We start from the raw sequence: 24,883 nt of genomic DNA, 5'->3' as shown, positions 1-24,883 counted from the left end.
ATATCCATCTAGAAATCACTGAGAATAACAGTAAAAGTAACGAGCTTGGTGGCATCAGCCATCACCCCGTTTCAAAGGTGACGCTTATACTATTGCTGCATTATCTTCGTCGTGTCGAAATCCTCCATCGACGCTCCCAACGAACCAGAACTTACTTGACGTTCACGTCGACGGTGTCCCTTTGAGGGCATTAATAGATACTGGAGCCCAGGTGTCCATAATGAGTTGTAACCTCCGTCGTCGACTGAGGAAGGTTCTCACACCTGCTACTACACGAGCCGTAGGTGTGGCCGATGGCAGCACTGTTGACGTCACTGGAATGTTATGTACGAAATCGCGCCAGTTGGTACCTGTGCTTTATCTGACTCGAATTCCACAGACGTTGTGCGTGTCGCACGTCTCAAACCATATTACTCTCCTGTTATCACCAATATTTAGACGCACCGGGTGGGAACTTCTGCCGCCAGGGATAATGATACGTGCATATCGCGTGTTTCTTGTGGACGATTCATACGGGCACCTCAACAAAGACGACAAACGCTCTCTGGCTGTCAAGCTGTCGGCTGAACTGGCCAGCGCTGTGGTTATCCTATGCAAATATACTTTGTAAATAGTCTCCAGTTCTTAATCCTTTGCTCGTGTAACAATATGCATGCATCTATTCATCTGTAAGTAACAATGTGTATAACTTCATTCTCTTGGCTGTAGTGTCCCTCTAATATTGCTCCTCACTGCTGTGGCTGCTGAGTCTGTACATTTCTTTCTTCAATATGCAGAATCCCTGGCAGTACCCTTTCAACTCCAGCTACGCAGGTTAACAAAGGCATCGGCGTGAACGAATCCTACAAGTGCCATGTGTGCAGGCGTTGTGTCACGCACATGTGTAACGAGGCAGACGCTAGCCCTATTTGTGAGCAGAGGCTTACCCCAGAGCACTCGCTCACTGCCCAACAACGCGTGCAGTCTGATGGCAAGGAGCGGTTCACCTGTCATGCACAAGAACACTCACACGGATTAGAGCCTGTTCGTGTGCAAAGAGTCACAAGTCATATGCTGACGCACATCAGCAGGTGAGAGGCTGCACAAGTGTGACATGTAGTCTGCATTTCACGCATAAGGCAATGTTAAATCGCCATCTTCACACTCACATGCTCGAGAAGCCGCACAAGTCTGAGCTGTGTCCATCTGCTTTCTGTCACAAGAGGTCACTGGACAGTCACAAGCAGCTGCATGCATGTGGAGTGGACCTATGCCACTGCCACGAGTATGGCAAGACATTTGCGCAGAGGGAAGCCTTGGAGCAGCACCTGCAGTCCTCACGTATACCACCTGTGTTTGGCTGAGTTGATAGAGTCGAGCACTGTCTGAACGTGCACACGCGTGTGCACACAGGCAAGAAACCATACATGTGTTCCATTTGTGAAAAGGCATTTGCCTTGTCCTGTGACCTTGGGAACTTCTGTGTCACATGCACAATGGGGCGAAGTTCAGAGTGATGGGTGTTGGCCACAGTCCAATGCTTTCACCACCAAGAAGCTGTTCCAGCATATGTCACCTCCTGCACATGCAAACTCTTAAGATCTTGAATACCTCTCGGGGATGGACGATCTGATTACAGGTGATGTGCAGTTGTGATTAGCTGCTACTGTTTGCTTGGCTTTATTAAACAGTGCAAATGTCTACCAGAGTATGTACAGTATTGAACAAAATTATATATTTTGCATTTTGGCTGATCTGATATAGACTGCTCAGAAATTTGGTGCTGTGGTATGCCAGATCGCTAGCCTCAAACAATGGCCTCCTGAACACTCAATGAAATGTTATGTTATTTGAACCGCGTAGCCCAGTCATTGTACACACAACCTGCATGTTCCAAGAATATGTTGCAAGGAAGCTTTTTATACTAGTTCAAACAGCATGTGAAAATATGTACACACTGGTGAGAGAAATTTTGATAACTGGAGAGGTTAGCTGAGCAAAAGACTTCGCGAACTACTGCAGGTTTACTATATCACAAGAAACCAAACACAGAAAGAAAAAAAATTCACAATCTTCCACTCCCTCACAAACTTGAAAGTGTGGGCAACAGTAGTGAGCACCATGATATCAACATAGTGAACAGTAGAGCTTTATGACCATCAATAAACAAATTAATATCCAGCTCTGTCCCTTTAGCTGCAGCAATCCAGATCCTGCCCAACATTATTTTAAAAAATTAAAACACCCGCTAATAGCTTAAAAAACTCTGGTAATAAATGTTTCACAAGAAACCAAAATATCAGATCACTTTCACTATTGTATATTTGTAGCACTGAGGTGGTAACATGTGATGGCATGGTTAATTAAACCAAGTTCAAAGTAAACTTTCTTTGTGTGTGTGTGTGTGTGTGTGTGTGTGTGTGTGTGTGTGTGTGTGTGTGTGTGTGTGTGTGTGTGTCAGTATTGCAACGGAAGCATGGAATTACGGTGTCGGAAGGGGTCAGAACCAACACCTGTGCTGCTATCATCACCTTGCACTATTTCGCTATATTGAATCAAAAGCATCAAATGGCCTGTTGAGCAAAAAAGCCATTTTCTGTAGCAGCGAAGTGGCACCTAAATTGCCACTGGCTGTGACACCACGTCACGTTCGCTCATTGACAGAGCGGAGGTGTTGCGTGAGGGTAGAGCGCATCACTGCAACGCCAAGTCACCCTCACTCTTGGAAGCCTGTGTTATTCATCCTTTCCTTGTCCATGCAAGCTCTCGCCTGCGTTTTAACTCTGCCTTGGTAATAGCTATAAAGAAATCAATGTATAAAAAAATGCTGAATAAATTCGAAAGGAAAAATGTTGTCAGTAGTGAGATTTGAACCTACAACACCACGCTCAGAAACTGTCTTACCCACTGGGCTAGACCACTGCCCCCTAGATAGCAGGCCTGTGCACTCTGTTTTATGACATCATGCTACTTGGACCAAAATTTCCATTGCCAAGCCCCTCATGACGAAAGAGGTGATGTCAAAATCATAAAGGCTTACTTGGGAGCGTTCCCACTAGCCTTTCATGGCAGTCAGGCAAGGTAGCATGAGGCCATGGTTCAAAGTGCACTGGCCTTGTGCTATGTAAGAGTCATTGGCCATGCATATCAATGCGCTCGCTTTCCCGCAAGGAGTTCGTGACTCGAAAGACTCCTGAGTGGCATTCAACTGGACATTCATGATATTGCATTCACTACTTGTAAGTACTTAAGTACCCTCAGGTTTTTTACAAAACTAGCATGCGGCATTGCTAGTTCAGCAGCAGTTCACAGCCACCTCTCCTTCTGCTAATAGCAGTAACAATGTTGTAGAACATCACCAGGAAAATTTCCATAAAGATTGTGCTTGTGCTGTTGAAGAATCTTAGCACAATGTACATTTTAATGGTGCTTGTGTTTCTGAAAAACCCGTAGAAAAAAAAAGTCTAAATAAATTGTTTTTTTTTTTTGCAATATTGTGAGACATTGTCCACTGTCAAATGGCTGGAATATTTGCAATTATACTGGTTCTGTCTTGCTGTAAAACATAACTCACTGTGGTATGTCTGCAGCATGTGATCCTACTGGCAAGGTCGATAGCGACCAAGAAACATCACTTGCATCAACAGATATTTAGTGCAAGGACTACATAATTGTGAATTGTGAGAACTCTACCAGTCAAGCCTGTGAATTTCAACAGTGGAATGATGCGCCAAATCCAGGGACCTCAACCTCAGGGTTGGGGCCCACCCACCAAAAGCTTCTTTTGGCATATCCTTAGGGGATCTCTTGCTTGAACTTGTACTCATACACAACGTTTCATGTTTAAGCAAGAGTACTCTAGCAACCATATCATCATCAGTGAGGCTGCAACTATACATTGAACCAGTGGTATTTTTGTTTCCATGCAGCATTTACCTACCATTCATCATCATTATCATCATCATTTATTTGACCCTTAAGGACCCTTTACAGGGTATTCATAAGTGGGGGGAGCCACCATAAACATACACAAGTCAAAGCTGTCACAGCAAGAATGAATTGAAATAATGCAGTTTAACTAATACAGCGAAATAAAATAGGAGTACAGGCGACTTCAAATGCAACAACACATGGAATGTGAAGAGAAATATATACAATTATAATTTCCAAAATGTGAACGCAACCACTCTTTGCTTATGCTATGAGCCTTTATTCTGCCAGTTGGTAACCATCTTGTTCTTCTAGATGGGGCACCACATCCAGAAAGCAACACAAGTGGCTGGACATGCACACCTCATACATGGCATGTCGCTGTGGTGGCAACACAGTGCGTCGCTAGATTGCTTCAATGCTAATTGCATTAACATCGACATTCATCATGAGATGGGTTAAGCCGGGATTTTTTAATTCATTTAGCATTCTTGATGAACTTTAAGCACTTTTAGGGAACAACTTTCTGCCTACTTGTCTGCCGTGGTCTCTAACCCGTTTCCCACCAACTTGGCTCACTGGGTAGACCATGGGTACAGCATTGGGCTGCTGTGCTGATGGGTTTGAAATCAGCCTTTGGGCAGGTTTTAATGCGATTAGATTCTCTGGAACCTTCACCCATTTTGTGAAATGTGTGTGTGTATTTATCTAACCTCTTTCATGACAACTTGAGTCAATGGGTGTGTAATGATGGGTATTTGCGACTCTATGTGAACCTTTTTCATGTCTACTAGAGTTGGTGAGTATGTGCCGCTCTTCGATGAACCTCTTTGATGCCAAATTGGCTCACTGAACATGTTCCACGCTTGCCTGAATTCACACGGGCGCCATGTGCGGATTTCGCGGCAGTGGCGCAAGATGGCACAATGTGTTCAGTGAGAATGCGTTACGATCATGGTTCACCCGGTACCAGGGTGAGGATTGGGGTTTGTGCAGAGCTTAAACTGGGCAAGTACATGCACTTGCAGTGATTGCAGCCATTTAAAGTCATAATAATGTTCAGTAGGGGTGTGCAAATACCTAACATTAGTTTTGAATTGAATGAAAAAATAAAAAAGAAGACGAATATTGAATCGAATATCAGAAAATTTTACACCAAGTATGATGCTTAAATTTTGATATGGGAAATCCGGATGCTCCACATAAACATGCTGGCACATATTGTTAGCTATCAGTAACATTTGATGGTCTACCCTTAAAGGGAACACTGAATTAGTATGCCAGCACTGATAGCATATCAGTCGCAAAACACCTATGTATGTGAAGCTACAAAGTGTGGTGAACCTACTGTTAAATTTTGGTGGTCAATCCGGTTTTTTTAATCGGATTGCGAAACGCTCCAGATTCGAGTCATAGCAAGACTGCGGCACCAGAACTGCAATAAGTCACTTTCCAGAGCAGTTAGAGGGAAGGCAGTGAAGGCCAAGGGGAATGTTCGGTTATACTCGACTAAATGGCCCTGTGTCATGCAACATTATAGCATCGCAAAAAGCGAGAACGCAAGCGAGACAAGAAATGGTAGGCTACGAAAGCAACTGCTACAGTGGCCGTCGCTTGCAAGATAATCCAGCAAAGTTCTGACTGGTGTTGCAGAAGTTGTGGGGTTCTCTCATTACTATGTTTGATCGGATAGTTTACAACTACTGGCCCAGGAGGGCACATGTAACTGGCTAATGAAGGCCTCGGGAGAGCACCTGATATTACATGGTGGTTCACTTGAGCCAGACATTAAAAATAGGCAAATGCCATGTAGCTGGACAGAACTACGGTAATGTTTGCTGTCATTTGGAGATACTCAGATTATTTGTTGCATTATGCCTAATTAGATAATTAGTCATAAATAATTAATCAACTTATCCATTATAATTAGATGGAAAGTGTCAATGAGAAAATTGTAGACCAACATGAATTTCTGTTGGTCAATATGTGCTACATGAAAGTGTTTTCCCGAGTGTGAAAGAAGTCCGCGAATGCACACAAAGTGCCTCGCGCGGCCAGTCATGCGGCAATTTTGCGTGTATTCGCCAGTCTGTGTTAAAAAAAGAAAGAAAAAAAGCCCGAGTGTCGATAGGGCCTTATGCCTCCGAGACGGTAACAGATGCCATGTCAATCTCGGAGGCCGCTGCACGTGATCTAGGTTGCAGGCACGGAGGAAGGAAACCGTGGTTGCAGGCGTGTACCATAAGCGGCGCTCGTTGCCTTTTCATTGAGATGAGACGAGGGAGAGGGCACGTTTATCGACCACGCGGCAGATTGCATGGCTCTAGCAGCCACCATAGCTCTAGCCCCATTCAAGCTCACCACTAGTCATATTTAGTGGTACCTTTTCCGAGACGCTCCTTCGCCCATATAGTTTCTCAGTATAATCTTCTTCCACTTCCGCGATTACTGTGTGACGTCATGTCCGCCATGTTTATTGTAAAGAATTTTGGATACTAGCCAAGGCAAGCTACTTTTGTGGCCTAGAAAATGGCGGCGCCCTAATGTATCCGAAACACCGTGGTCCGAAGTGAAGTTTTCAGCAAGTGATTGTTTATTTTCTGTTTTGGGAATAGGAGGGAAGGAAATTGCTGCAGAGCACACTCAGTCCAGCTTTGTCAGCTGATTTCTGAACGTTGACCTACGGCCCGACGCGCTGTTGTTGGGAGACTCGATCGACTGCTCTATTATAGGAAGTTGGACGCAGATGTTTTGTTGCACACAGATGAATGTTGCACACAGCGTAGTCGGTTGGCAGCCTGTGCGTGCGACAGCAGCTCAGAGTTTGGCAAGGATCTTAAAACAGATTAAGCGGTGAGACTAGGATGGGAGTCTCTTGAGCCCGCGCTCGAGTTGGATTGCTGCACTGTTTGTCCAACAGTTATCCGCCTGCACGGAGCAAGTGTCCGCCTGTCAGCAAGCGCTAGCGTCCCCTCCACTCGCGCATCGATTTGTGGTTCACCATCAGCGATGGTCGGCCTGTCCGTTCTTCGTCCAGTCTTATTCGACCGCACTGAAATCGCCTGCGCCATTTCACAACAGTGCCATAGCCTTGAGGCACTGTCGCCGTACACTGCCACCAGCTTGACCTAGACCTCCTCGGCCTTGTGTTCCTTCAAACACAGAAAACGAATCACTGCTCCTGCTCCTGGATAGCCAACCATCTCTACGGACGCTGCCATTTCTTTTGATGTCATAGCGGTTTGTTTTCTACAGCAATGCATAGAACAGCATTTTTGTGTTCCACTAAAGCTTGAAAGACGTGTGCTCTTTTCTTATGCCTATCGTGTACGCCTGTTCCAAATTTATAATAGCTATAATATGAATTTTATGAACGCCCTTCGTATATGCGTTTTATAGAGTGGCTTCACCGCAATACAGCTGTGTAATGTGGTGAAAGTAAGTGAGAATTTGCGCGCGCATTAGTGTAAACAACATGTCGTTAATACGTGTACCTTGACCGTGCCTACAGGCCACCGAAGCAGTAACGGAGACACCAAGGCTTGAACCAAGATTGCTTCGTTGGTTGGGGACGTTCGAAGAGGTAGTTTCCCTTTTCGCTATTCTCGCGCAGTGCCCCAACGCGTATAGTGCCTTGACCTGAAGCTAGCATTAACATCTAATCATATGCGTGGGCGCTTTGACGTGCACATGGTTCTCAGAAGGAACATACCGTACATACATAATTGAAGAAAGAAATGCTCTAAAGAAACAAGCTATTCACCCGTGGTCAACGCGAGGCTTTTCTTTCGAGGAACCCGTGTGGGTTTCCTTTGTAGCAATTGCTACGATTGCGTGGACGTCTCATTTTCCCTTAATTAATTAGTTCTCTCCACCTTGCGGGTTTCTGCAGAACTCTTACGTCAAAGCTTATTATTGCACAAAACTATACGTTGAAAGAAATATCAGGCTTAGGTCTTAGGGAAGTAAAGCCCATGCATTTTCACCTATTGTCACATTTTAAGAAAAAATAAATAAATGAACTTCATGCTTTTTGTAGGGCCCTCTAAACCTGGATAGAAAAAAAGCATCTGAGCCAGCAGCCCTACTGCCAAAGATCGTTTGCGTAACCACATTGTCAGACAGCGCTGAAACTTCAGGAGGCGCAGCCACCATGGATTGGGACTCAGGGTGAGGTCTCCCGAGTCCACCAACATGGGTCAAAGGGAATGTGCATATATGCTTCCACTAAGGCAAATGAAGGCTAAGCATGAGATAGGCGGATTCGATTCCCGGTCACTGCATTTGCATTGAGGTGCAATGAAGTAAGGCTTGTTTGCTTTAATTTACATGCATGTTAATGTACCCGCAGGTGGTCAAAACTAATTTAGAGCCCTCGTTACCATGTTTCTCAAAGCATGTGTTGCTTTGAAACACTGAACCCTGGAATTTTTGTTTAGGCAACACATTTTTGTTTCAGTTCAGTGGGTAGTCTGTCAAGCAGCAAATTTCTCTTTGTGCTATGCCATTTTTTACCAGTTCAACCTTCTGCTGGCAATTTTTTGACACATACAGCCTCTGCAGGTTAATTCAAACTTATAGAGACTTCGGAAAAAGGACATAGTGCAAAATAAAGACAAGGACATGAGAGAGTAACATGCACACATCGCTGGCTTACACCTGTTTATTCATGAAGCAATGAAGGAATTAATGTATAAGGTGCTACTGTGCACAATATGTGAATGATCGGCAAAAAACCTGGAATATCATTTGCAATGCTGATAATGATAGCCACGTACCTACAGAGCACACAAAATGCTTGACATTCAAACCCTGTCAAGATACGCCATTTCCCGAGATGAAAGTGCAATCAAAAGGAGAGCTGATGCACGAGCTATCAAACTTCCTAATGAAATCTGCTTTAATGATTTCACGTGTCAGCTGTGAACTACGCGTAGCCAGCACTTTGCTTTTTTTTTTTTTTTTTCAAAGTGGGGCTTACACTCGTGGTCATGGCAATGAATATCCAGATGAGGTCCTGTACCGTGTTGTACACATTGTTATGGTGCTCCCTGAGACAATCATTTAAGCACCTTTCTGTCTGTTCCACATACTTTTTTCCACAAGAGAGAGGAATCACATACACCACGCCAGTGATGCAGGGCACTAAACCCTTCCTGTGTTTCACAGTACAATGGCCACGCCTGGCTTGTGAAGCAAACTTGCAAAGCTTTGCTAGCTTTTCCAAAGCGGAAAAAACCACAGCAACACTAGCGCATTGCCCTACCCTCTTCAGTTTGTGGGACACATCATGTATATACGGAAGTACTGCAAGTTTTTTCTTTTCCACTGGCAGACGTGATGCTCGATCAGCTTTGCCATGCTTGACTTGCTTAAAAAGCTTTTCCGCAACAGCTGATTCTAAAGCCTTTGTATATCCAGCAGACAACAAGCGGTCAACCTGAGCATGAAAACTTTTTTGCATAGAATGCGGACATGACCTTCTGAGGGCACTGACAAGGCACACATTAACGATTCCTTTTTTGACTAATTTCGAATGAACGGACTGAAAAGAGAGAAGCGGTTACCCGCGCCTTGATTCAAACGACCAGCACAAATATCTACTGCACATGCACAGCCTGACGTCCAAAAACCTTAAACAGTTATCTTCGGGTAGCTCATACGTCGGCTCTACCGATGAAGGTTTTTCTGAATACATCTAACACTTTTCCTGCAGCCTGTTCAAACACCTCTTCCAGACATTCAATGAGAAATAAAAAATCATCGACATATCTGCACACTTTTGCAACAGGGGTCGTATCAAGAAAGGTTTGAATAATGCAGGCTTTATGTGCGACGTAAATATCACTCAGGTGAGGCGCAAGACTAGAACCTACGCAAACTACACAGTTTCGTTCGAGTTATCTGAACTATAACAAAATGCAGTTCAACATTGCATTGCCAGTTTTTACATGCAGATTTAAGAAGGCAACAAATGTGCAAACATTATGACGCATTCGACCAAGTTGCTCTCCCGGCGAACAGTGTGCGTGGTACTATATTATATGAGCAGCCACCAACATACGTAGCTGCCTGGATATTGAACATAAATGCATTCTAACTAGTACTTTTAAGTATCAGTGCCTTGTTATCAGCCATTTTTCACTGTGTTCCACTGCTTTGACAAGCAAGAAGTTACAATTACCCGAAGTGTTTGTTTTACTTTCCTTAACTATTTGGCTTCAAAAAGAATTGGAAACAACACTTTAATTTTCTTTCTTGAATTAATCAGCTTTTGAGTCATTAGAGTTTCAAATAAAAAAGGCTGGAAGGCTTGACCTGATACCATGTTTCTTCAGTGGGTTACTCTTTGTTTTAGGCTAACAGTAAGCAGGTCATTAGTAGTGATGATAAGAACCGCAATCAGGCTGTGAACAATTAGAGGCACATAACTGATTGATTGGTCTATCACATCCATTTGTAAATACCCACACTGCTTTGGAATTGCAAGTATTGCTTTAATGGTTCTGCAACTTGATTGATAGTCCGATGAAGACCCAGGTAAAGCTCCTTTAATCTTGTGTGGTTCTCTATTGCGGATTCATTTTTTACTGCATTATTTTTGTGTTAGTTAGCACTTTCGTGCAATAATGAATAACTGTATTCCCTGCTTTTCTTTTTCTTTTATTTTTAAACATATTCAACATAACTCAAGGCCATACAGCTGTCCTGAGTGCCAGAAATGCTTTGCCTCACGGACTTGCCTTACAATGCACATGCGCTGGCTTCACGGTGAAGTGGAGACGGCTACAGTGAATGGGAATACCAGGACTGAGATCACTGTGTCGCCTAGCAGCCCTTCGACTATGCTGGCACCTGTAAGTGAAGTGCATTGTCAGATTGTGCAATTATACTTTTGTAGTCTTCACACTAGAATTGATATTGAAGAAACACCAAAGAGAGACACTAAATCAGTTTAGATTGATAAACTATTCTTGAAGAATGCTGTTTTCACACATTTCACAATAATTGGTTGATTATTGTAAGAGAAAGTGAAGGTCAAAGCTCCATTTCTTGAATTTCGTGGCTGAACCCCAGGCTCGGGACACCAATGTGACATCATAGATTTTAAAGTAATTTTTTTTTTCTTGCACTCGATGCTTTGCGACTTCTAAAAGTTCTTGATACTTCCCATGTTCAGTCTTTGGCTCTTTTAGCATACAATTTGCTCCGTTTGTGTAGATCAAAAAGTTTGCTAGGCTCAAGCAGATGCTGTCAAAATCCATGATGTCACGGGAAGCTGCGATGCCATGGTAGAAGGATAGTTCAATAACACCGCTCAAATAACTTTTCTCTTTAGTGTTCCTTTAAACGGCACTTGTAACCTTAGGTTTCAAGTTGCTGTTATTCCAGTCATTCTCAGGTACGATAACTAGAAGTGTGGAAAAACATTATTGTTCTGTAGGAGTCTGTGTTATGCGAAAGGTTTTTCTGGCAGCTGGCTATTCGACACTGTTCGGGGCTTTCCAGAGAGTTACCAGATGGGTGAACATGTTTATGTAAAGTAAGCACAGTGTTGCGTTATGGCCAGCAGCTTAGCCAGAAAGTTTTTTGATGGAGGGGAGAATAAAAGGGGGGGATGGGGTGGGAGGCGAGTTACTGATGGTGGCGCATAGAGTTTCCCATCACATAATGCCTGAGTTGTGCTGAATTGAAAGCTTGATGTGACGATGCGTGAAGCATATTGAATGTTGTTTTGCATGGGCACAGTACAGAGTGTTGATTGCAATAGGAATGGCAGAATGGAGGCTCAAGCTGTGAGGTTGTTTCAGCAGCAGAATTTCATTGACAAAGTACATTAAAAAAAACATTTGTTCGGAAATATTTGTGAGAAGATGTTCTTTAAAGCCAGACACATTCCATATCTTTCATAAAAAATTCTGAAGGCTCCATTTACTGTACATGAGAGAAAGGCTGACTATTCCTTCTGTTTGGTATGGCCGTACAGTTATGTGTTGGGAGAAGTCGCACGTTGTGTTGCTTACTTCCGATGCACATTCAACGTGCGATTCAAACATCAATTGAACGTGCGATTTTATTTTATAGTTCCATGTGAAATACGAACGCCAAACGTGTCTCCACGAGCGCGCGCGTAAGCAGCGTCGTCTGCTCTGGGACAGGGTGGATGGATGAATGAGGCTGAACCCTTTGAATCGGGTGGCGGCGGCGCGCGCCACCTAGGCATGGGAAGGCAGCGCGATCTGGTGGCGCGCGCCTAAACTAGGCGGAGCGGACGGCGCGTTTTGTTCTTCCCGTCAGTGGGCAGGCATGAAACGATATAGGGGGCTATGGTTGGAGGTTTGAAAAGGAGAGCTCACGTGCGCTGCAACCACAGTTGTTTCTTTATTCTATGGTTGAGGTGGCAGTTGTTTGTTTTTATTCTGTGGCGGCAGTATGGACAGCAACAATTATGATAAGCAGGAGGCGGCCTGGAATCGTCATCGGAACGAGATGAAGAGAAAACGAATCGCCGAGGAAACTGACGAACAGCGCGCCGAACGACTGGCTAAACGCCGTGAATATGCCGCCGCGAGACGGGCACGTTTAACGTCCGATGTCTCGACCGCTAGCAGCAGCGACAACAGCCGGAGGAGAGACCCGAGTCCTGCTTCACCGAACTTGGACAAAGTATGGAGCTCTTCTATGACTGCAGCTGTGATGGTATTTCTTTAAAGTAAATAATTCCTTCCCAACTTAACCGTGAAGCAGGGGTGAGAGCCCTACCAGTGCCGTCTCTGCTCAACCGCCTTTATCTGGACAGGCACATGTTAGTGCACACATGCAAAAGCCTGCACACCTGTACTGTGTGCCAGAAACGCTTTGCCTGGGAGAATAACCTCACACTGTACATGCGCCAGATTCACAGCAGAGTCAAGAGTAGTGTGGCAGGTGTTAACATCAGGGCAGAGCTCACCTACCACACTGCCTTCTTTAAGTGAAGTGGAAGGTGGTATTGCACAATGTTATATGTTAATACATTAAAAGCTAATTGAAAAGGGAATAGCAACCTTGCGTTTCAAGCTGAAATTATAAAAGTCATGCTCACACAGAATAACCGAGAGAAAAATCTGTTAGAAATCTTATGGCTAGTGGGTTCCGCCTGGCCTGCGCTTCCTGTCACTGTGGTATGTTTGTTAAATAAGCTGCTCAATGAATGTTGGCTCAACGAGTGAGGTCTGTGAGTGGTGGCGCTGGCTAGCACTCCCAGGGTTCTACTAGGAAACATAAATACCCAAGAAAGGGGATGGGGAAATGGCGCCGCGGTAGCTCAATTGGTAGAGCATCGCACGCGAAATGCGAAGGTTGTGTGGGTTCGGTACCCACCTGCGGCAAGTTATTTTAAAGCGATAGCTTTACTGGCCGCGAACTTGCGATTTCGCTGTGGTGGTGCTTCGAGGAGGCACATGACGTCACAACGCGCGCCTCGCTGCGGATATTTCTCTCTCTCTCTCACTCCCTAGTCACTACTGCGCATGCACCACTAGTAGCACCGAGCTACAGGTGTTCCACCGTTGCGCAGCAGCCCATGATGAAAGATGGAATGCGATCAAGAGACTTCAGCGGACAACAACATGCTGTTCGCCTAGAGAATAGTGGCACGGCCTGAATGGCGTCATGTCAGGCCGTCAATCACGAGGAAGAAGTTGTTCGACATAGAACGGACAATGCGATTCGAGTAGCGGAGAGTGCCAGGGTGACCAGGAGCTTCGAAACTGACTTCACGAACAATCCGTTCGGCTTCGTTTGCGATGTCTGTGAGTTGCTGTGGCATAAACGAGACTTGACACCGGTGATTAGCACCATGCGTCCAACTCTAGCTTTAGCCTGCCCGAGTGGGGTGAGGAAGGGGGAGCCGTGGCAAGTGTTTGCTCAACATGTAGCGCCAGTTTACAGAAACAGAAGATCCCGCTATACAGTGTAAACAACGGGTATAGGTATCCACCCTCTGTCCGGTTAGCTTTCGTTACGTATATCCTGGCATAACCGAGCTAAGCCACTGCCAATTTTTTTTCATCCACTTTCATTTCCATTAATTTATCGTTTCTTTAATTTATTAAGCACAAGTAACTTCCCCTATGTTGCCCTTGGTGTTGGTGTTTGTTGGCTTCTTATGACATAAATTGGGCAAGTGTCATATGTTCATGCACTGTCTCACAAACTAAAAAGAACGAAGGATCTTGGTGTCGCTACATTACACTGACCAAGGTGTTTGCCTAGAGCGAGACAGTTACAGTGTATGCAGCCTTACACAATATAACCATCCCAAACGAAGGTGAAAGTTTCGCTGCAAGTGATCTGCTAGGGCAGGGGGTACAGCCTACACCCTTCGTTTTTGCGATGTGAAAAAACTCGCACATGCAGTACTTTTCACCTAATGGTGGTGACCACAGGCTGATGTCTCGTTTCAGGCGAGCATCGGCCACGTCTTTGAGCCAGAATGTGTTCTGCAGTGCTATGAGGATGAGCACTACGGCAATGGTGCTGTCAAGATCAAAAAAGAAGAGGAGGAGAACGAAAGGGTTGGTAACAGCAAAGCCAAGTGCGTGGCCATGGACCTTTCGATCCGTTCCCATGGCAACGACGACTCCTCACAAATTAATCTAACTTCCCAGCTTGTCGGTTTCTGCAGGTCTCGTGGCATTCATATCTCTTCATAAATTGACGTCCTGGCTTGCCATTCAAAACCTGGTTTCAACACGAAAGGATGTCAGTCTCTAAAATGGTACTAGTGAACCTCAAGATTGCAAACACTGGCAAAACAAGTTATCAAATGTAACAAAGTAAATCTAAATTGTCTTACCATTATGGGTGTGTAACGAATGAACAGTTGTCGAATCATAATTCGGGCTTGACAGAGACTGTCAGGAAGTTCAAATAAGCCTGAAACACTGGAATTACCAGGAAATACTGTATTTATTCGAATAGGGGGAGTTTTTTTTCCAGAATTCTTAGCCTTGAAGTCACTCCCAACCTTGTGAGGCTGATAGGTTCAGTTGCCGTATTATTATGGTGGCAGCAGTGCCACATTTCTGGCGATATAGATTTTAAACTGTAGCACAGTGTGTACAAACCAATTTGGCAGGTGAGGCTATACCATATTTCTGCACACACGATCCTCAGTGAGAATTCGAAAAATTTAATAGTAAAGGTGGAGTGCAGGATATATGCGAATTTTGCCTTGAAGTGTGGCTTTGCGGCAACGCAAATTTTGTGTTATCTCTTGAGGAACCCAACTCTCTCACCGTCTCCACATGTTAAAGCTCCTTTTCCCTCTGTTTCATGCTCACTACTTTGCATTTTAGCTGGATTAGTAATTCACTATTTCAGGCAATCCCCACCAAGTCTGAATACTCCATTGACGAATCTGCATCGCCTCATATTATAGTTGGCATCCTTATGTTTTTACAGCGAAGCCGTATATGGCTAGCCGTTTCACCAATCTGTTCGTCTGTTGGTCGCCTGTATGCTGAAAACTCCGGCACAACCCTATGTGCATGCGCGATAAAATAAAAGGGAGGAGAAGCGAAAGGGAGAGAGGTGCGCGATTAGCCAACACCACCTAGATAGCACAAGGCCCCTTACTCCGACCCATGATGTCGCACTACCTGGCCCGAAATTTCCATTGACAAAGTTGGTGTGATGAAAGCAGTGATGTCAAAATCACTGTTGCCTTCTCTGGAGCATTCCCATTAGATTCTATAGCAGTCGGGCCAGGTAACATGACGTCGTGGAGCGGAGTAAAAAGGCCTTGTGCTATCTAGTTGGTGTTGGATTAGCTGCGCCAGTAGTGACGTCGTTGCTCTCCGTCGTAGCCGAGCATGCGCACAGCAGTTTCTCTCTGGCTCCCAAATGGGTAGGCCATGTGTCGTACGTACTCCTTAGGAGCAAACAGCTTTCAATCAGCAACACCACGAGCAGGAACAGGAATGAGCTCTTCTACGCTGTGCCGATGCTGCAGCCCGGGCACAAGAACAGGCTCGTTCAGCCGAGCACAACCAGCAACTGCATACCGAGGATCCGGTAGGCTACGAAGCCATTGTTTAATGAATTGTTGGGATTAACCCAGTGATAAACACTGGGGCCACACATTTCAGCTTTGCTGGTTTGCAGCTTTGCTGCAGTACAAGAAGGCCAACTTGTTACTTTTTCTTCTTCTTTTTGCTCTCTTCCTTTATCTGTTCCATATGTCTAGCACAAGAGCACATATTATTCTTGTCCTACAAGAGTGTTTGCAGAAATACGCCCACCTGCTTGGTCTGTATAGACTGCAGTATGTACAAATAAATAAAACTTTCTGTACAGAGTGCTTGGGCGGTGACTTTTTTCTTATGTCCCCCAACAAGGGGGTACTCTCACCTTATGATCGTAACCACATTACAATTTATAATTGAATAAACGCAGTAAGTGACTTTGGTACACAAGTGGCAGAGAAAAAGAAGAATTGGCCGTATTCTCGGAGCATGACTTTCGGGGTACCATCAGTTGGACGTGACTAGCACAAGGCACATTGGCATGTAGAAGCGATGGCACTGTTGGCAAAGTGCCAAGCACACTGTGTTATCACAGCGTAGAGACGGGGCCACCTGTTGATGCATACAGTGCCAGTCACGCAAAATACAGTTAAACCTTGGTATAACAAACTTCAATATAATGAAATTCTCCATATAACAAAGTATTTAGCTTTTATGCCCTTTATGCTATTCCTTTTCATCCTTTTCACGCATTGTCAATTGCCAGAGCACCACTCCGCCAGCATTATCTACAGGATCAGCTGACCTTGAATGATGGATGATAAGTGGGGAACGAAACTTGGATGACAAATTGTGCAAATCAGCAATGCAACTTTTGCGACTTAGTGGCTTAGCATGTCCTGCAGTTTAGGCAATGTCAGCGGCTTCTAGATAGACTAGGTTTCAATTGTTTCGGTTTCGAGGATGCACTGGGGACATGGCCAGCAACCATGCCAGTTATGTATCAAAGCAAAATTATCTCTATTTTTGCTCAACTCGGGAGCCGAATTAGCCTGTGGCCATGTAGTTAGTGTTTGAATTATCACACGGCAATCTGTGAGATGTCCAAAATTTCAGTCATCCTTATGCATCAAATTTACGAGGCCAGTGGGTTGCTGTGGAGTCGACTGAATAATCAAACATGACCGAATTATCGGTCGGCACCCGTATTATAAAACATACAGGGTGTAATGAAGGTATTTTCATGTAACAGCATGCGTGTTCCCCCGTGGCCTGTGCTTCATGCGATTGCAGAATGCCTAAATAGGCTGTGCAAAGAGCATACCAGTGTTGCGGTTGTTGGACACGGGCATGTCTCTAACTTGATGTGGTGCCTTATGTTCCTGTGTTGTTGCACAGACTAAAGAGTCGTGAAGAGGCACGGTGTTAACCTAGTGTTCTCTATACCATGCAAGCAGCCCCAGCTGAGTAATATACAACTAGGCATAAGGATCAGTATGTTTCATGTGCCATATCTATGGTATATTGAGTAACGTTAGGCTGTAGATGCAGTTAAGTCAAACTAACAATTCAATACCTCACTGATAAGTTGCGACAACACTTTAAATGCTAGGAATTGGGGGTGGCTCAAATCTAGTGATTTGCAGTTAAAGGTGTGCTTGATATTTAAATGTTAGAATGCATTGCTGGCTGGCTCTCTAAACAGCAAACTTGTGTGAGAAATGCTTGAGGCGATGGCAATCACAAAGAGCAAGTCAGATGTTTGTTATCATTGTAAAGACAGTTGACGGCAAGGTCGAGAAGGTGTTCTAGCTGAACAACCACACTGCCTCCTAAAAATGAAGTGCAATGTAGAATTGTGCTATTTTACGATTTCGTTCTTGACACGCTAAGCTGAGTTAAAGGGCAATAGTGGTGTCCTGTTTCAGGTTATCATTATTTAAGTCATACTCACACTGCATAACTTGGATGTTTGAAAAGTCAGATTGAAGGTAAAATGAGCTTCAGGCTATTGCAGAATGCTGCTGAATAACTTGATCCAGTAATGTGCCAATGGTGAAAAGGTTTGGATTTTTTCTTTTTTTTTTTCGTGTGCTTGCAAGGATATGTGGTTGTTCTGCCACAGCTCCACCGTGGAAAAACATGACAGCATAAAGTCGGACAGCTTCCAACAGTTAAGTCTTAAATGGCTCACACCAGTATACATAATATTCGACCAAGTATGGTGCTCTTTTCTCAGTGCGTATGTGCTCGTGATTTGAAGTAAATGGATCGTTGCTAAGGCAGCTTAAATATAAAAATAAAAATGGATAACTTTTCCAGGTCATGATTAGTGTTCACATCAAAGAAGAACCGAGTAGCCCTACAACTACACCACCTCCTGTAAGTGAAGTGCCGTTTGGAATCAAAGAAGAACCGAGTAGCCCTACAACTACACCACCTCCTGTAAGTGAAGTGCTGCCTGGAATTGTTCAATGTTGTGTTTCGATTCTACATAATCTGACCTAAATTAAAGGGCAGTAGTGACTTCCTTTTTCAGGTTATGATTATTTAAATCATGCTCACACTGCATAATTTGCATGTATGAAAACTCAGGTATAATGTAACATTAACTTCAGGTCATTGCAAAATGCTGATAAATAAGCTGTGCGAGGAATCTGCCATTGATTCTGTGGTTTAGACCATGTTTGTTTTTTTACAGCGTAAGATGTTGTGGGCTAATTCCAATAGCTGTTTTGGTTGGCGATGGTGTCCAACGTCAGTGTCCGGTGTCTGTGGCAGCTGTTGCTGGGAATGAAAAAAAAAGATACCCAGCTCCTGCCGGGCCCGCTGCACAAGAGTCAGCTACTCTACCACTGAGCAATGCCAGCGCTTGGTAGCCTGTAGTGGAGGAATGCCCTACACATGCATTCTAGCGTGCGAGGAGACACGCAATGTGAGACGTACACCGTGTAGTGTCAATACGTGCACACTTTGCATTGCAGTTGCATAATATTGCACCAGGTGGCACGCCGTGTGGCAGTTGCACCAGTAGCGGTACAAGGTAGATAGAGAAATCTTGATGAAGAAAAAAGAAGATAAAGGAGGTGTATAAAAATCTTAGAATGAGAAACGTATGTGGCATACCTGATTCAACCAGGCTACGTAACTGTTTGTCCAAGGGATGCCAATAAATCATCATTCTCATCATCATTTGCATCATATGGTGATATTTGTACGCAATGTGAGACGCGTAGCGTTGATACATGCACACTTACCATTGCAGTTGCATATTTTTACACCAGGTGGCATGCTACGTAGCACTTTATAGGTAGCAGTACAATGTAGACAGAGAAGGTTTCATGAAGAAAAGAAAAAGAATATTAAGGAGAGGCATACATAAATGCTAGAATGAAAAACATATACAATGTAAGTTATTAAATAAAGCTGGCTAGGTAGTATTTGTCGCCACCCCGTTTCAAAGGGGACGCCAATAAATCATCATCAACATTGTGTCGTGCCACTTGTCACACAATGTAAGACGCGCACCGTGTAACGTAGATACGTGGACACTCTGAGTTACAGTTGCATATTATTACACCAGGTGGCATGCCCTGTAGCAGTTCATAGGCGGCAGTACAAGGTAGATAAAGAAGCTTTGAGTAAGAAAAAGAACATTAAGGAGATGTATCCCCGCTTCAAAGGGGATGCCAATAAATCATCATGATCATCATGACATTAGCATCATATTGTGCCACTTGTAGCAACTTTAGATGCGCACCACTTAGCGTTGATGTGTACATATTTTGACTTGCAGTTGCATTGTATTCCGCCAACTGTCCAGACATGTAGGAGTCACATGTAGCAGCTGCATGTTGCATGTAGCTGGACTTGGTCAACTCAAGTAGGCCAGGTGACCATTTGTCACTGGCTTTTTTCAAAGGGGATACAAATAAATCATCATCATCAACAACAGCATCATGTTGTACCATGGTTCAAGGGTTGTGACATCTGTGCTGCATAGTCTTGATACCTGTGTTTACTCTTTGATACACATTATGGCACCTCTTCACAACGTAAGAACCATCAATTGCATGCTGCCGAAAATTGAGCTTCTATGGAGGCGCTCCTCCAGCTTATGCTGTGACTTTGCTGTGTCTGCTATGCAGGCCTGTTACCTTTTCATCATTACCTCATTACATTACATTACGTCATTACCTTGAACTCATTAGGTGAGACGAGATGGCTCTTTTGTCTCATCGGGCGCACAGATCCCATATCGATAGCATGGTGTGTTCGAGACTCACGAACTGAGAGGGTTGTGTCCAGCTACACATAGTTGAACGCTGACACATGCTTCTTTGAAAGTGTATCCACTAACCTGCTTGCCGTGACACCATGGATTTTGACACTGTCTGCTTTTATCGGTAGAAGTGGACTACGTTGTGTTCTAAAAGAGCCAAGGAGTGAAGTTAGTAGGAAGCATCAAAAGCTTTTAATTAACCACAAAGGCCGACATGAAAAAAAAACTACTTTGCAATCAGCGACGTCACAATGACGTACTGGCCCGGGGTTTCTGCATAAAATTCAGAAACTAAACTCTGACCATCATTTTCTCTTCTAATAATTAATCTATTTCCATGAAAGTGCAGTTCAAGGATATTTTGCCAACCTAAACTGATTCAGTTGGTGTCCCTTCAGAAAGCAGGTGGACGTCAAACCTCATAAGTGAGTCAGAATTATGGTTGTATATATTGCACTTTGCATAATGTTGCCATTTTTAACAGCAGGAGTTATCTTTTTTTTTTACACGAAACAAAAAGATACTGCCCATTGTGTTGGAGTAGTACTAGGCGCATATAGTAGCAAGGCTTCATGTCCTTGTGTCAACGTGTACCATTGACAAATGTGCGACTTTTCAGGTTTACTTTCGTTGCGAAACAGCAACAGTCATCATTCTTGCGGGAATTTCCATTCTTCAACACACTGTGCCTGCTGCTTTCTTGTTGGGAACATCAGCTTGTGCTCTGATGCACACGTTCTTCCTGCAAGGAATGTACTGTACCAATGTCAGTAAAGAAAAAAAGACATGCATAAAGGAGAGAATATTTCTACTCCAAAGTAAACCTCGAATGGTAACTTCAAAGCTTTAGTGCTGTGAGAGGCAAGGCTAATGCATTCTCACACATTGCAGCCACACTGTTGTGAAAAGAAAAGTGCATGTCGCTTAGTAGGGCCATTCAGACATGGATGGGAAATAATTTTTTCAGATGGCAATCCTGCTGCCAAGGATCGTCTTTGTAACCTCGTTGGCAGACAGCACCGAAACTTCAGGAGATGCAGCCATTGAGGACAGTGACACAGGGTGAGCTCACTTGATTCCACTAAAAAATGATCGAAGGGGATGTTTGTTCATGCTTCAGTAAGGCATATTGGTGTTTATTCCGGTGCAAAAGGTTTTCTTCCAAGTGGTGCATTTTTATGGTAGCCCGCTGCTTACCACTTTCGGAGGTGTTATTCTTGAGCAATCACTTTTAGGTACTCAATCACTTTCAGGAAGTTCTGCACGGCTCGGCACTAAACATTTCAACCATATGGCTGACAGTGCTCCTGGCACTATGCAAAGATGGTGAGCTTCGCACAGTGCTAGGAATGCTGTTACTCATTGTGATGCAGGTTTCTTTAATGTTTCGAACGGGTCTCTGAGACAGAACTACAGAGAGCTCAATCAAAGACAAAGCTGTCCATTTCAAAAACACCTTGAGGCAGCGTTGAGGCAGCCTACCCTACCACATCATCGCTGCCATCGCTGTCTAACTGTCGCCATCACTATCGGATGCAAGCACGCTCGCAATTGTCGCCTCATTGGTTAGAAGTTCTGATGTTTCTAATGCGACTTAAGTATGTAAAAACTCTCCGAGTCCTGAAGTACCCTCATCGACTGCAGAGCAAGGTTCAGGCATCAATTCATCTTTGGGAACTTTGCAGTGTTTATATAAGTTACTGCTGGCTCGGACAAAGCATGCTTTCCTAAAGTAGTTCCTAACAGTAGAAGTGCTTACTTTGGACTACACACTAAAAATAAACTGCACACCCATCGGTTCATTGATTTTCAAGTCTGGTTGCTCCTTGCTTGTTTGCATGGCCATGTCTATCAAAGAGACTAACTTGTTCAGAATATGGCGATGATACATGACCTTAAATTTGGCGATTACGCCAGCGTCCCTGGATTGCAAAAGCCTGCCGTCATATTCAGCAGTAAAAAAAAACTTCCACACTTGAGAGCTTAGGCATGGAGTGGGCCCTACAATTATCTAGGATGAGCACCACCTTTCTTGCTCAATAGGTTGATTGAACTCCCAAGAGCCACCAACAAAAAAGTTCTTGTGTCATCCAAGCTTTGCAGTTGCGACAGTAGCATACTGGTAGCCTGGCAGTTCCATGAAAGTGGCGGGTCAAACGAGGCAGAGAAACCACATGGGCAGGAACAACTTCAACGCAACCAACAAATACGAGCATGGGCAACTTAATCCGTTAGCAGAACTGTGCATAACGAGAGCAAGCAAGAAATCTGGTAGCATCAGTGTCAGCGCAGTAGGCACGGTCCATTCATGTATCGGATGGTGGCGCAGTATAGAGCTATGGGTGCAGGCCCATTCGTGTTCAGAAGTATGTGAGGCTCGCGATGCGGAAAAGGCTGGAAAACAGGTTCTACTCTATGAGCATGCGGCGGCCGTTGGGGTGGTGGGCAAGGGTGCAGCAGCCCCAAGTATTTTTTTTTTTTTTCAAGGATTTCGCATTCCATTACCTTGGGCCATTGCACTAAGCAGCTTATTTCAGCATAGTAAACATACAAAAGTTGATGGTGCAGTGGCTTCTCAATGTTATAACCAATTTATTGTTAAAACCAGTATCATTATTAGTAGTTTTGTACGACCATATGAGCGTGAAAGCATGCAGCACCTGTTGCCTCATTGAGTACTGCTAAGCTATTGCAGTAAGCACCCTGCTTTCTGAAGTGCACTTTTCATATCTGCCTATGCTCAGTAGGTATAACATTGTGGTGTTGTTCGTAACATCCCCTTAAATAGCTGCAACTCCTTAAGTATGTTTGTACATATTTTTCTTCAACCTGCAGAATCCCTGACTGTACGATCACAACCTCAGTGAAGCAGTGTGCCGAGGCCGGGAGCACGGCTGAGAAGCTGCATCCGTGCCCTGTGTGTGACCGGAGGTTGTGTGAACGGAGGTGTGTGACCGGCGAGAAGCGACACACGTGCGCCACATGCGGGGAGCGGTTCGCGTGGCGGCAGAGTCTCGTCCAACATGAGCGTACGCACACGGGAGAGCAGCCGTTCCGGTGCAGCTACTGCTCGGTGACGTTTGCATGCAGTGATAGGCTTAAAAATCACATTCTGACCCACACCAGTGAGAGAAAGCACGAGTGTGATGTGTGCGGGAAGCGGTTCAAACTCAAGAGGACGCTCGCCGGCCATCGCCGCATCCACACAAGTGGGATGGACTACACTTGCGAGCTGTGCCAAGCCACATTTGCGCGGAGTGATACGCTTAGAGACCACATGTTGACGCACACCGGCGAGAGAGCGCACGAGTGTGATGTGTGCGGGAAGCGTTTCAAACTCAAGAACACGCTCGTCGGCCATCGCCGCACTCACTCAACTGAGATGCCCTTCACTTGCGAGCAGTGCCCGGCTGCATTCCGCCGCAATGCGACTCTGAAAAAACATGTGCTGCTTCATGAATGTGGAGCGGAGGCATACCACTGCCCCATCTGCACGAGGGCATTTTCTCACCCCCCCAAACTTAAATTGCACATGCGTCTTATGCACAATGGGGGGAGGGTTGGGGTAACGGGCAATGATTGCAAGGCGGCGCTTTCACCACCAAATGGCCATTCCAACACGTCGCCTCCGGTCAACATAAAAACTGAAGACTGTGGAGATATCTCAAATTTTGACGAATTGATTACGGGCGATGTGTACTAGTGATTAGTTGATGCTGTTAGTGCCCATTCCAGCACTCGGCTCAGCCTCCTGCCGATTGTAAAAGCCGATGGCTGGGGAGATCTCTTGAACATGGACGATTTGATTATGGATGACGTATAGTCATGATTAGCTGGTCTTTATTTTAGAGGCTGACAATGGCAGAGGTGTTCTAGCAGTAAACATATAGCCAGAATATATCTCCTCCTCTGACCAGACATCAGCTCAAAGAAATAATCACTTTTCACATAATTTCTTACTACCCGATTTGTTACAAACACCAGCTCGTATGTTATGAATGTGAAAAATTTTTTTTTGTAGAGCATTTTTCTGCACGTTGAGAAATTGACCATCTCCTCTTGTTTCTTGTAAAAAAATGCTTTTCTTTGTCTGAGCACAAAGGTGAAGATGTAAAATTGTGTATAATGGTGGCATATTGATGCTATATTATGAATCTCCATGTGAACACGAGCTATTCAAAACATACTTGACACATCCTTTCTGTTGAGACTCAGCGGTGTAGACAAAATTGGGGTCGAAATTCATGCAATCTGCCAAAGGAAAAACATATAGCGGAACCACCTCCACACAGTTTTTCATGCACCTGACTTTTTATCCAGAATAAATATTTTACTTCTGAGTTAATTTTGAAAAAGAAGCAGTTTGTACTAAAATGCTCAATGCATTGAACGAGAATATATTTGGAAACAGCGGCGCTGGGGTTCTCGTGTTGTGGCACTGCACTTAAAGGAACCCTTAAAAGGACAAACGTACTGAGTTGTTAGGTTAGGTCTTTCTGATCAATAAGTGACTCATTTAGGTGCTCCACGTAAAGCATGTCATTTACTATAAGGTATTAAAGATGTGCATCGCTACCGATTGCAGCGCCGCCGCTCCCGGGGTTTTCAGCTGCCCCCGTTACAATTAATGCCCAATTGACGTCAGTTAGGTGAGTTATCCAATTCGCTACCCAGGTTCCGT

The 24,883-nt window shown here is 44.4% G+C and overlaps 2 protein-coding genes across 9 annotated transcripts in view; both read left to right on the top strand.

Moving 5' to 3' along the window:
- LOC142560172 (uncharacterized) overlaps positions 1-8,067 on the top strand; it is a 29,123-nt gene extending 21,056 nt beyond the window's left edge. For 2 of the 5 annotated variants that reach the window (XM_075672057.1, XM_075672055.1), the window contains one exon: positions 777-1,738. The gene's annotated coding sequence lies outside the window, so the exon portion shown is untranslated. Of the gene's footprint in view, positions 1-776; positions 1,739-7,420; positions 7,493-7,948 lie in introns of those variants that run through there. The other 3 variants (XR_012823309.1, XR_012823310.1, XM_075672056.1) reach the window with 3 other exon arrangements.
- A 4,154-nt stretch (positions 8,068-12,221) lies between these two features.
- LOC142560174 (uncharacterized) lies at positions 12,222-24,334 on the top strand. Of its 4 annotated transcripts, none has more exons than XM_075672061.1 (5): positions 12,222-12,576; positions 14,358-14,468; positions 18,243-18,365; positions 21,170-21,264; positions 23,038-24,334. In XM_075672061.1, exons 1-5 carry the CDS (start codon positions 12,343-12,345, stop codon positions 23,903-23,905), a joined length of 1,431 nt encoding a protein of 476 aa, XP_075528176.1. In that variant the 5' UTR covers positions 12,222-12,342; the 3' UTR covers positions 23,906-24,334. The 4 variants fall into 4 exon arrangements, with proteins under 4 accessions (XP_075528176.1, XP_075528174.1, XP_075528178.1 ...); XM_075672059.1 differs by having other exon boundaries at positions 12,222-12,609; XM_075672063.1 differs by lacking the exon at positions 14,358-14,468.
- The last annotated feature ends 549 nt before the right edge of the window (positions 24,335-24,883 follow it).

Source organism: Dermacentor variabilis, chromosome 10, assembly GCF_050947875.1.
Source record: "Dermacentor variabilis isolate Ectoservices chromosome 10, ASM5094787v1, whole genome shotgun sequence".
NCBI lineage: Eukaryota > Metazoa > Arthropoda > Arachnida > Ixodida > Ixodidae > Dermacentor > Dermacentor variabilis.
The sequence above is the reverse complement of the archived record's forward strand: the minus strand, read 5'-3'. Positions and strand labels throughout refer to the sequence as shown.

What these genes read in the sequence shown, in the direction of transcription:
- LOC142560174 (XM_075672059.1), top strand. Translation starts at nt 12,343, where the DNA reads ATGGACAGCAACAATTATGATAAGCAGGAGGCGGCCTGGAATCGTCAT. An exon ending in CTACAACTACACCACCTCCT is followed by an intron (nt 18,366 to 21,169) that starts GTAAGTGAAGTG and finishes TAATTTTTTCAG; the next exon opens with ATGGCAATCCTGCTGCCAAG. An exon ending in ATTGAGGACAGTGACACAGG is followed by an intron (nt 21,265 to 23,037) that starts GTGAGCTCACTT and finishes TTCAACCTGCAG; the next exon opens with AATCCCTGACTGTACGATCA.